Here is an 11,730-nt window from a genome sequence, read left to right on the forward strand (position 1 = left end):
TGAAAATGGTTGAGTATAGTCATCATTACTCTACTTCATACCACTTACTCCATCTGTATAAGTCCTGCAATATGATACATTGCATCAAGGATCAATATGCCACACAAGGATCAATAAATTGAATGTGTTGTCAAGCCACACCTAAGTAACAAAGTATACCCACATCAATAAGCAATTTAAGATAAAAGAAAGTTCCCATTTCATTTTGCAGCAAACCAATCTACTTCCACTCACTAGTGAAGTTCTACTCATCTACAGTTGACTTACAGATAGCTTGGAGTTGAGATGATAGAATCTTTCGGATGCTTCAATTATGTCTTCCGGATACTATAATGAGCACTCATCACTTTCATGGATCACTCCCAAAATTATTTGGGTAGGGTCACAACAATTTAGGTAATAGTGGAATGAGGCTTGTTTGAGTTCAATTAAATTCGGTGCATGGTTTCAAGGTTATGAACATTTGAAGTACAATTCAAATTTAATTTGATCTAACATGGAATTGATTGGAAGTTTTGGGTATAAGATATCCAATGGGTAAGGTTCACTGAATGATTGAATATGCAAAAGGAATCATTGCTTTTGGGCGTGTGGTTTATGAACTAAATTTAAACATGTTCATATTCAAATTTGAATGTCCTTTGTTAGATTCAAATGGTTTGGGTTCAACATTTGAATCAATGCACAAAAGGATTCATGTTGAAATTCAAATAGGTTTGAAAGTTATAGTTTATACTAGGTTTGAATTAAATTTTTAAATAATTCAAACTGGATAGGTTAGGTTAGATTCCACGATGATTTAAGTAGGTTGAGAACATCTTATGAACCAGTTTGCAAAAATATTCATCTGATTGGACTTGTAGTTTGAATTCCAGGTTCAAATGAAGTTTGAACTCAAATTCAAATAATTTGTACCAGAAAAGTTTCAAACTTTGGTAATAAGGTTCTAATAGCCATTTGTGAACTTATGGAACACGAAACAAAATGAATCGGCTTATTTGAGTGACTGGTTTAAGTTATGTCAAATTCGAACTTAATTTTGTTTTGCTCAAAAGCCTACATAGTGACAAAAATTGCTGCCATGACAACAGTATATGATATGCTACCAAATTTAGGCTGGATCGAATTCTAATTATTAAACTAAAGATTTTTATTTGAAGACTTACGTCCTAAGGATCAATGTGCAAAAATATCCAATTTAATTGGACATATGGTTTGCAATTTAGACCCTACACAAGGTTTAAATTCAAATTTGAAGTATGCAAATGTGAAATTAATTGGTTCTGGTGAACAATGCTCTCCATGATGATCAATAATAAAAAAAGATTCACTCAACTTGGAGCTACATGTAAAATGTTATAAAGTTTTGAAGTTACATGGGCTTTTCTGCAGAAGTTACATTGGTTAACTTGGCAAAAAGAAACTAAAATAAATAGGGGACGTGTGGCCTGATTCTATTGGTTGATACCGGTTTGGGGCTAGAACATAACCGTCATTAGATTTGAAGGGGCTCAGACGACAGGATTTTGGCCACGTCGCATAGACACGTGCACCTATACCACTTCACTGAGATATAAAATCGTGAGCCCGTACGAGATCGAATGGCTAAGGCAAATGGGAGCTAACCCAGCGGTGGCTAGGTCGCCGAAGATGGCACAACGATGGCGGTGACTCTCGGGATTGTCCACGGGCTTCCTCTTTGCTGATTCTCCAGCAAATGGGAAGGACTTGATGGGGTGAAGCTCGGTGAGGCAATCATAATGGTAACGTTGACGTCGTCAACTGGCCCCTCTGGTGATGGCGACGAGCAACTGGAGTGGCAAAGGCTTTGATCCTCCTTAAGTTCATTGACGTTGTGCTCGCTCTGGCATGTTCCTGGACAAAACAGAGGGTGAGGGAGAGAGTTGGGATCACGACGAGTTGAACATGGGAAAAGGAGGGTTGATTGCTCACGCACAACACCGAAATCTGTTGTCGGAGTGGTGCAGCGATGACGCCGATCTGAGCTCGGAATCGAGTGGCCTGGCTGTGGTGAGGTGGCGCATGAGCTGGGGTTTTTTATAGGCGTGGGCAGGAGGTCCAGGGAGGCATAATTTCTATGGGGTGGTGGCCGGCGGTTTCGACATCGTGTGGGTTGTGCGTGGGAGGTGGACGATAGGTCTGATGCTTGGAGCCGATGTGTCAGGGATCCGGCTTGCCTGCTTCCTCGCCATGCTCCCATCCGTGCTCCCACTCCATCCTATGGCTGTCTTTTTCTTCTTTTTCTTTCTAATCTAATCATCTCCTCTCCTGATTTTAAAGGGGTGGGGCCGGGCCTTATTTTGTTCCAATCAAATCATGACACATATGCGGGAGCACGGATGGGAGCACGGATGGGAGCATGCTGGAGGAGCAGACAAGTCTCGTCCATGTGTCAGCGGCCGTGAGCGAGGGGGTTGTGTGCTCGCCTTGGGGTAATGAGCCATGAGCCTTTGCGTTGGGCTTGGTGTTGAGCATTGTGCTCGCCTACTAACCGTACGATAGGGTTAGGGCTACTGGGCTACATGGCTGGGTTGGGTAGAATATGAATTCTTTTCCTTCTGTTTTATATTTCCCTTTTTTTACTTTGAATATGATTCAAAGATCAAGTTTGGCCCAAATCTTTTGGGAAACATTTCACAGGGGTCGACTTAATATTTGGGACCTGGGAAAAATTGCCAGCCCAAAATATTAAATAAAAGGTCATATACATTTCGTAAGCTTAATTTGGCATTATGAATAATCCCTAAAAATAATTTGAGGGTTTTAAATAATTCCAAAATTATTTTGAGCTACAAATAACAATCAATTTGATCATCTCCTAGTAAAAACACGCTATGATCAAAACAATCACAAGAAAAAATGCACAAAAAAATCTAATTCAATTATTCATATTCCAAAATTGGGCAAATTTTGGGATGTGGCAGTAATATTTTGTCAACTAACACTTAAAATGCATCCAAAACGAATATTCATACAAAATAGTTTATGCATATTACCTGAAGTTTTCTTCTAATATTGCTAGATGTATACTTTTTGGATGACATAACAATGCTGACATAACAGCAATTAAGAAAGTAGTGCAAAGTTGTGAAGGTAGCAGATCAACTCAATAAAATCTTACTAATTATCATGTCAAACTCATAAAGGACAAATTCCAGATAATTTATACTCCTAAACAATGTTCAGCTGATCGATTATCAATAACCATGTTGAAACAATTGAGATGCACTATTAATTCGTTCATAAATCTTTATCAATTTCTCGCAAAAAAATCTTTATCAATTATCACGGCCAAATCGCCTACAAAATATGTTTCCTATATAGATAGAACATACATTACTCTATGGATTTCAATCGCACCATGACTGATAGGCATGATGAGGCATTCTTGCAGCGACTTGGCCTGACACCTCTTTGCATCGTCGCATGGGGGCTGGCGATGGGGTGTCTCCCGACTCCGGCCGAAATGTTGTTGTCTAAGGAACGAGAGTAAAAGAAGCTTGCTAGCGCTTAGCGCTAAAGATCGTGATAGCACAAAAAATTTGTGAAAAACAATATAAATATGAATTAACTTCTTTAGTATAATGAAGTACATTCATGCTGGTCAAATAAACATGAATCAACTAACATTCTCAGTCTATCACGAGCATTTTGGACATTAGCAGCCATCTACGAAGTTAGTGATATTTGACTAGCTAAGGAAATTCGACTGTGTTGATTTCTTTTCACTTCGAGTTTAGAAACCTTTTCATCAAGAAAGAAAGGTTTGGGAACTTTAGTTCCGTGATGTGCCTTTGTCTAGTTCATGTCTATGATCTATATGATCCGAGAATTTCTCATTAATTGTAGTTTTTGTACAAGTTTCTGAAGAAACCACCCCTTCACAAAGAATCGTATTATTCCAGTATAACATTTCCTGTGATGAAATACAAATTTAATACTCGGTGTTTCTCCTACATTTTTTATGCCAACTACATGGATACATAAATAAGGTGTACAATAACTAGTTCGGAGTTTAAGATGTATCTGCAACAAAGTCTTGTATCACAGTCCGCACCGCAATAGGAATTCTCACTGAGCGAGTACCTCCATCTGACCATGTCAAGCTCCCGAAAGTGTACCCACCTTGTACTCTCTGCCTTGCTGTGAATCTCACCATAAACTTCGCGCTTTTACTACCGCTTTGGGTGAAATTAATCACAGATGGCTCCACGAACACATCTATCCCCGCTGGAGCTTCAACCACTAAATGATATGTTGCTTCTGCCGGCCCAACGTTAGTCACAGTGCGCTGAAGCACCACCTTGTCTTTGAGGTCTGGCACGGCAATTGACGGGAGGTTGAGATTGAGGTAGTAGGACTCACAACCATCTAAATATCCAAGGGTGCAGTTGAAAAACTTGTTGTACTCCCTTGCATCCACGTCGTAAACCAAGCCAGGATCAACAGCTCTTTCTGGGTCAATATGTCCACCACCAAAGTCGAAGGGGTCGGCTAGTTTCCTTGGGACCGCTTCTGCTTGGATTGGCATGCCAAAACGATCCGTCACAGATGCTGCAACCAATAATAAGGAACAATCAAGTCAGTTATATATTTTGACGAGTTGTTTTGGTGTGTGTTTATTTTTTGTATTTCAATGTTCGTACCTGTGCTGACGATGGCAGACTTGATCATGGCAGGTGACCAGCCAGGGTGAACCGACTTGAGCAGTGCGGTCACAGCGGAGACATGTGGGCACGCCATGGATGTCCCGGATTTGAACACGTAGGAGTTGCGGTCAGCTGCCAAGATGCTGACGCCAGGTGCAGCAATGTCGGGCTGTTCAAACATGTGTATAGAGAATTAGATAAGAAGTTTTAAGTTAAGAAAAACTAGAGATGCTAGGTAACAAACAAGACAATGGCAACAATTGTCTCAAGTTAGGAAGTTGAGAATAATATATACCTTGAGTATGCTAGGGAACAACATGCTTGGACCTCTGGACGAGAACGAGGCGACCCTCGGCGACAACACGCCGTTTCCGACAACGCTTGCTGCCGGGGACACCTTCACCACCAGATTCCTAAACACATGACACAGAGATGAATTAGTTCTTGGATAAGAAGGTACATATGTTCACCCTTGAGTTTCAAACAGTGTGTCTAATTCTCACTCAGTCATGTCCCAGTAGGAGAGAATTCGTTGTGCGATCTCGAAATCCACCAGAGCGCAAGGCATAACTCCCTTGCACGTGGCCAGGTGGTCCAGATTGTTGGCTGTGTACTGTGCAAAGATGAGGCCCTTGGCCCCTGCTTCGACGGTGCTTTTGATTGCCAAAGGGAGTGCTTGCCTGGGGGGCGTGGTGGCTGTCTGGGCTGGTGCGTAACAGAGGACGGTTTTGCCAGTGACATTGCTCAACGCCAGTGATTCGGCGTCGCAGCTGCACATAAGTTTTAAAATTCAACATGGTTTCATAAATCGCAGCATTTACGATCAATCAAATGTCATCAAGCGATTCATTACCTCCCCGCATATACAAGGTCCTGAAAGCCGCTGTTGTTCATAGCCGCATTGTAGTTTATAGACTGCCCCTGCATTTGAAATCAATTACAGATTAAAGAGCAAGTAAAGCTAGGAAAGCTACGGGATGGAACCAGCAATTTCTCTTGTATATCGAGGATTACGGAAAGCTTTAAGGAATAGGGATGAGATAAACATTTTTTTTGGCTAGTTTTGTAGTCCCTTTTGTATGCATATGATATGAATCGGAGCCAAAAGTTTTTCTAGAGAAACTATATGTAAGTTTGTGCATGTAGAGGGTGACACCAACTTGACTAAACATATTGATGCTACTATTTCGGTTTTGGAGTACATTTTATCCAGTACTAACATTTTTAGTAGTTTTTTTTGGGGGGTTAGTATATTCCATGGGATACTTCGCTATTTTGGACATGTCATAAAACGGAAAATAGTTTACATATTTTCATAAATAAAAGAGAAAAACTGCTTGGTACGTACCACAAGCTTTTCTTTGTTTCCGAGCGATATCAACGTCGGGAAAGAACGGTCAATCGTGCTAGCGGCCACCGTCGTAACCCATGGTACGGCATTACTTATAGTCTGTGGCACCGGGCCATCGTTCCCTCCACCAAACACGACGGATATCCCTCTTTGCACAGCATGCAGTGTCCCTGGGAGCTCATGACCAACCCCTGCAATCGATAGCGACAAAACATCCACACCATCATATATGGCGTCATCGATGGCCGCAAGGACCGCTGCGTCGGGGCAACCCGCACCCACCCAGCACGCCTTGTAGATACCGAACCGCGCACGTGGCGCCCCGCCGCGTGCCACGCCCATGCCTAGGCCTCCGTAGCTCACACCCTGCACTTCCGTGCCAGCGATAGTCGATGCGACATGTGTGCCATGGCCCTGGATGTCCCTAGGCGACTTGTAGTCACTCTTTAGCACCTCTGCACTGATGCCAGGACCATACCACCGCGCGCCGATGATCTTTCGGTTGCAACTTGTGGCGTTGAACTTCTGGCCAGTCTGGCATTTCCCTTTCCACCGTGCCGGCACAGGACCATACCCGTTGTCATCAAAGCTTTGCGATTCAGGCCATATGCCTATAAATAAGCATGCATATGCATGGAGTTAACTGATTCCTGCTGTTGGGATTTCTCATGTTTTGAATTCAAAAGCTTAAGGATGGGATTACAAACCTGAATCAATCACACCCACGATGACATCTTCACCATACTTCGCTTGTTTGAGGAGTCCCGGTTGTTGTGGTCCTTGGTTATGTTCAAGGGCGAGGAAGTCCCAGCTCCGAGTTGTGTGTGTTTCATGAAAAGTGTTTGGCTTCACAGTGACAACTTCGGGAAATTCTGCATTGAGAATATGCTGATTAGTTTATATCGATCATGCAAGTAGATATAAACAACTAGGGTTGACAATTACTTACTTGCGATTGCCTCAGCTTGAGACTTGGTAAGCATGGCTGCGAACCCAGAAAATCCATGCTTGTAACTGTAAACTATGGACCTCAAGGCTTCATCCTTGCTGTTGCAAGTAAAATAAAAGGTGAGCGCAAATCACTGCAGTTTCCTGCTGATTTGTCTATGATGCAACTTGAAATTGTAGCTGGTACCTCCCAAAAACAGATGTTAGTATGTCATGGTGCGACGCGATGACCACGGACGGGTCATCATGCTTCTTTTCCCCCATATACACGATATAGAGCTGAAATTCATTTTGTTTGCATAAGTTTTTAACAAACAATACCAGAGCTGAAATTTTGACGCAAACTCCTTTTGAAGAGATGGTATATATGAAAGCAGTTGGAAAGGAAGCTAAGTTAAATGCTGTGAAATTAAGAGGGATCAGCCATGCATCTTACTTTGCTCGACGCGCTAGCTGAAAGAGGCAGCAGCGCCGCAAGTAGCAGGAGAGCACCGCAGAATGATGTTTTGGAATCCATGTCTGACTTGGAGAAGAGTGCTATGTTTCTTGTGTGCTCCCTCGTTTCTCGTTTCGAAGTATATATAGCATCCAGCAGGAAAAATAATCCTGGGGTGCAAGTCTGCAAGAACACCTCAAACCGAGTATTTGTTTACGCGTTGTTAGGTGGCACACGTGAGAAAGAAAGACTACATCACCTTGTACTTGTCTGTCCGTTGCTTCTAGGGAAGAAGGCTCCGTGGTTTGATCAGGTCTGCCAGGATTAAACAACTAGCGCCAAACCATTTATAATTAATTGTGGTCTCTGATGTAATGACTTTTAAACAAGCTTTTGGGCGGCTCGTTGGGCATAAAATATTGGCGACAAAGATGCCATGACCTACTAATTAACCTGATCGATCGACTTTCGTACAATCTTCCGCCGCTCGGTACGCATAAAAGAATAGAGGCGGCTTGGATGCCAGGATCTTCTTTTTGGACCTAATTCTAAATACGCGGCGGTTGGCAGTACGTAATACACACGGCCGGGAAAGCGACTTGACTTATGACACATTCAAACATTCCTTGGTAAATATTAGTTTGCTGATATCGATCTTATATACTCCAGTAACAATCAATTAATTCTAGCGGATGTAGTGTGGTGTGGTGGCCTCCGTGAGCTGTCTCTCGTCTTTGTTTTCTTTTGTTTGGAAATTCCTTTGCATTTATATTCTTGGCAAGAAAATGATGTCAGTGTCAGCAAATTAGATCTGAAGATCCTACATGCAAGTCGACCTCGCTCCCAGGTCACGATGGCGATTCGAGGAAAACAGCTGGCGGAAGCAGTAGCGGTATGACGCAGAGGCCGGAAGCAGCACCGGTCCTGGAGTTTCAGAGGCCCCAGGGCGAACTCAAATGAATGGGCCCAGCGAAGACATTGGAGGAAAATTTTGATTCCATACATTGATAAAAACAATCGTGAAAAGCTATAATAAAATCATTGATAGCACCCTTCTGCAATCCAATAAATTCATCTGTTCGTTTCCTCTTTCTTCTTTTTTGGGAACCAGATAAATGTTTTTTGGGCAACATGTTTGCAAGAAAAATGAACAAAGGGACCTGGAGGTTGCTGTTTAAATCAGTGAGAATCTGTGTTCTTCGGCTATCCAAATCTAATCATCAAGGAAACTAGAAGTCAAGGAGTGCTACCTTTTGAGCTTGCGTTGTTTTTCTCTTGAAGAGGAAAGAGTGATGCAGCATAATAGCGTAAGTATTTTCCTCAATTTTTGAGAACCAAGGTATCAATCCAGTAGGAGATTACACGCAAGTCGCCTAGTACCTGCACAAACAAACAAGAACCTCGCAACCAACGTGATAAAGGGGTTGTCAATCCCTTCACGGTCACTTACCAAAGTGAGATCTGATAAAAATAATAAGATAAATAGTTTTGGTATTTTTGTTGTATAGATTGAAAAATAAAGATTGCAAAATAGAAATAGCAAGTTGACAGGAAAATAATATGATGGAAGATAGACCCGGGGGCCATAGGTTTCACTAGTGGCTTCTCTCAAGATAGCAAATTCTATGATGGGTGAACAAATTACTGTCGAGCAATTGATAGAAAAGCGCATAGTTATGAGAATATCTAGGCATGATCATGTATATAGGCATCACGTCCGTGACAAGTAGACCGAAACGATTCTGCATCTACTATTACTCCACACATCGACCGCTATCCAGCATCACTAGTAAAAAAGGGCCATTTATCCCGATTCGTAAGGTCCATCTGTCCCGGTTTAGGAACCGAGACTAAAGAGTCGTTACTAAAGCCCTTGGCCTTTAGTCCCGGTTCTTATACGAATCGAGACAGATTGGCCTCCACGTGGCCGCTGCGGCGAGCCCAGGCAGGAGGGCCTTTGGTCCCGGTTGGTGGCACCAACCGAGACCTATAGGCATCCACGCGTCAGCTTTTCAGGGGCTAGGGTTTTTGCTTTTTTTCTAAAGGGGGGATTTGGGGGTTTTGTATGGTTAATTAAGGTGTTTCACATATTGTGTTAGGTAGCTAATTAATTAATAGAGAGAAGTGTCCTCTCTTATCTTCGTGCTTGGTCGATGCTACGTAGTATACGTATAAAGAGGCCCTCGACATGCTAGCTAGTAAGCAAATGAAGGAAACCATTAAGTACAGAAGTTCGTCATGCATACCAAGAGAAGTGAACCTCTCCTTCTCCGAGAGATTGCGCGAACAACAAGTTTTCGTATATCTATCCGACGCTACTGGCTACATATATACAATAAGATCTCTTACAATACAATCTCCCCTAATTATGTAAGAACTCAGTTTCAACATGGTATTCTCCGGCTTTATTGATGACGTGGTCAACAAAGAATCCCGCCAATTCCTCTTGAATTGCTTTCATGCGATCTTCTAGTAGGAGTTCATTCCGCATCTGCCACATCTAATTTGAAGAAAGGGGTTAATACATATATATGAATGAAACTCAACAGAAATTATGGTGTAATAAAATGAAATTGTGAATATTATTGCTTACGCATATCAAATTGTCTTTGAGAGTAGCCCCGCTTATTTTTGCAAGTCGCGTTGTAGATGAACTCGCAGACGTAGTATCCAAAGAAATCATTTCCTTGTTTCTGCCACAAGCACTTTACGAGAAATAGAGGTCAATCAAACTGATAATGAAGCATTATAAATGGCATCGATGAAAGCAGCTAGAATCAACGGGAGATGCGCGAAAGTAGCTAGCCAGTAGTACTTACTTTCGGGTATGTATATCGCAGCTCCTTTGGCAGTCCCGGAGCTTCTGCGGTGAACTTTTTCCAAACCCTGCAAGACAAAGATAATAATTCTTACTTGAGATATCAGGAAATGAACAAAAAGTTGCTGATATGGTGCGATAATGATCGATTGAACTTACTTGTTGAGAATTTTAGTCATGTCCGCGTAGGTCTCGGGATCTTTTCGTCTCGAGTCTAAGACGATTACTAGTCCCTGCTCAAGCTTAATCTCTGGGAGAATATAGTGGAAGTTGCGCACGCATGCATAACTCATCAATTAATTACATTACTATAACCTCGAGTAATAAGGGAAACCGAATATGCACAAGACAGTAACACTCACTTGAAGTTGTAAGAAAAGAGTATTTTATATTTGTTTTGATTTATTACCAACGATTTGAGCAAGTTGGCCTCGGCTCCTTTGGCATTCTTTTTAACAACATATTCATCTATGAGATTTGTGTTAATGAACCCAATATCATATATTTCTGCTTTTCAGCACTCGACGATCTTCAATCTGCATAATATAGTGAGGATAATTATAAATACATGCAATGAAAGAGCTGAGCTATATATAGAGACTTAATGATAGAAGTAGTACTTACAGACAGTAGCAAGTGACCGTTAATTTATCGAGGGTCTTTTGATTGAAAAACTGGAAGAACTTCTCAAATGGAATAGACAACAGATCAATTCCAACGAGGTCGTGCTCCTCTTTAACTCTCAGCGTCAAAGTACTCATCCCCCAGACTCTCTGCAGGTTTTCATGTACCAATCATGAAAACTTCGCATCATCGTTGTTAGAGATTTTTCATCTTTGACGAGAGGCTTCCCGTAATGGTATTTGTGTTCGTCCACCTCCAAGAATTCATAATGTACATCGTCGGGTAGGTAATCATCAAGATTGGTATAACCGGGCACCATCCTCTGATCATTAGCGACGATATCGCTAGACACCTTGAGCAGGGGGCACAATTGGTTCGCTTGTTCGCCGAGCTGGGCAATTTTTTTTCCAGCTCGTCGTTCTTCTAACCTTCGATCACTGATAGTACTTCCCGACCGCTCCGCTTCGATATAGACCTTTTCAGTAATGCGCTCATAGTTTGTTTTGGGCGAGACTTTGGTGGTTTCCTCAGGGCATCGATAGTGCGCTTTAATTTCACCTAATCTATCTTCTCCTCCGGAGGTGGATGTTCCTTTGCTTTCAACCCATCAAAGAAGTCCTTCAATTCGGTTTCCATGATCTTCACGTTTTCCTCCGCGGTCCTCTCGTATGGTAACTTCTCTAGAGACTTGAGAGATGGACCGAATATATATTGCCTCCCGCCTCTGGATGTACTGCTAGACGCCGGAGCAGACGGAGCGGCTGCGGCTGTCTTCTTTCGTTGCTTACGAGGCGGAGGAGAAGGACTACGATGCGTCGGAGCAGCCGGAGCGGCGGCGGGTCTCTTCCGCCCTTGCTGGCGAGGCAGATTAGGAGGAGGCTGG

At 42.4% G+C, this 11,730-nt stretch overlaps 1 protein-coding gene across 1 annotated transcript; it reads right to left on the reverse strand.

Annotated features, from left to right (window-relative positions):
* Positions 1 to 3,901: 3,901 nt before the first annotated feature.
* On the reverse strand, positions 3,902 to 7,510 carry LOC125521724 (subtilisin-like protease SBT3.9). Its single transcript, XM_048686787.2, has 10 exons — positions 7,406 to 7,510; positions 7,157 to 7,248; positions 6,971 to 7,068; positions 6,729 to 6,893; positions 6,019 to 6,632; positions 5,524 to 5,591; positions 5,174 to 5,440; positions 4,966 to 5,083; positions 4,668 to 4,839; positions 3,902 to 4,575 (listed from the first exon to the last, which is right to left on the reverse strand). The coding sequence occupies exons 1-10, from the start codon at positions 7,484 to 7,486 to the stop codon at positions 4,037 to 4,039; spliced, it is 2,214 nt and encodes a 737-aa protein (XP_048542744.1). The 5' UTR covers positions 7,487 to 7,510; the 3' UTR covers positions 3,902 to 4,036.
* Between the last annotated feature and the right edge of the window lie 4,220 nt (positions 7,511 to 11,730).

This window comes from Triticum urartu, chromosome 7A (genome assembly GCF_056163025.1).
Source record: "Triticum urartu cultivar PI428250 chromosome 7A, HENAU_Tu73, whole genome shotgun sequence".
NCBI lineage: Eukaryota > Viridiplantae > Streptophyta > Magnoliopsida > Poales > Poaceae > Triticum > Triticum urartu.

What these genes read in the sequence shown, in the direction of transcription:
- LOC125521724 (XM_048686787.2), bottom strand. Translation starts at nt 7,486, where the DNA reads ATGGATTCCAAAACATCATTCTGCGGTGCTCTCCTGCTACTTGCGGCG. An exon ending in CTAACATCTGTTTTTGGGAG is followed by an intron (nt 7,069 to 7,156) that starts GTACCAGCTACA and finishes TACTTGCAACAG; the next exon opens with CAAGGATGAAGCCTTGAGGT. An exon ending in TCAAGCTGAGGCAATCGCAA is followed by an intron (nt 6,894 to 6,970) that starts GTAAGTAATTGT and finishes TTCTCAATGCAG; the next exon opens with AATTTCCCGAAGTTGTCACT.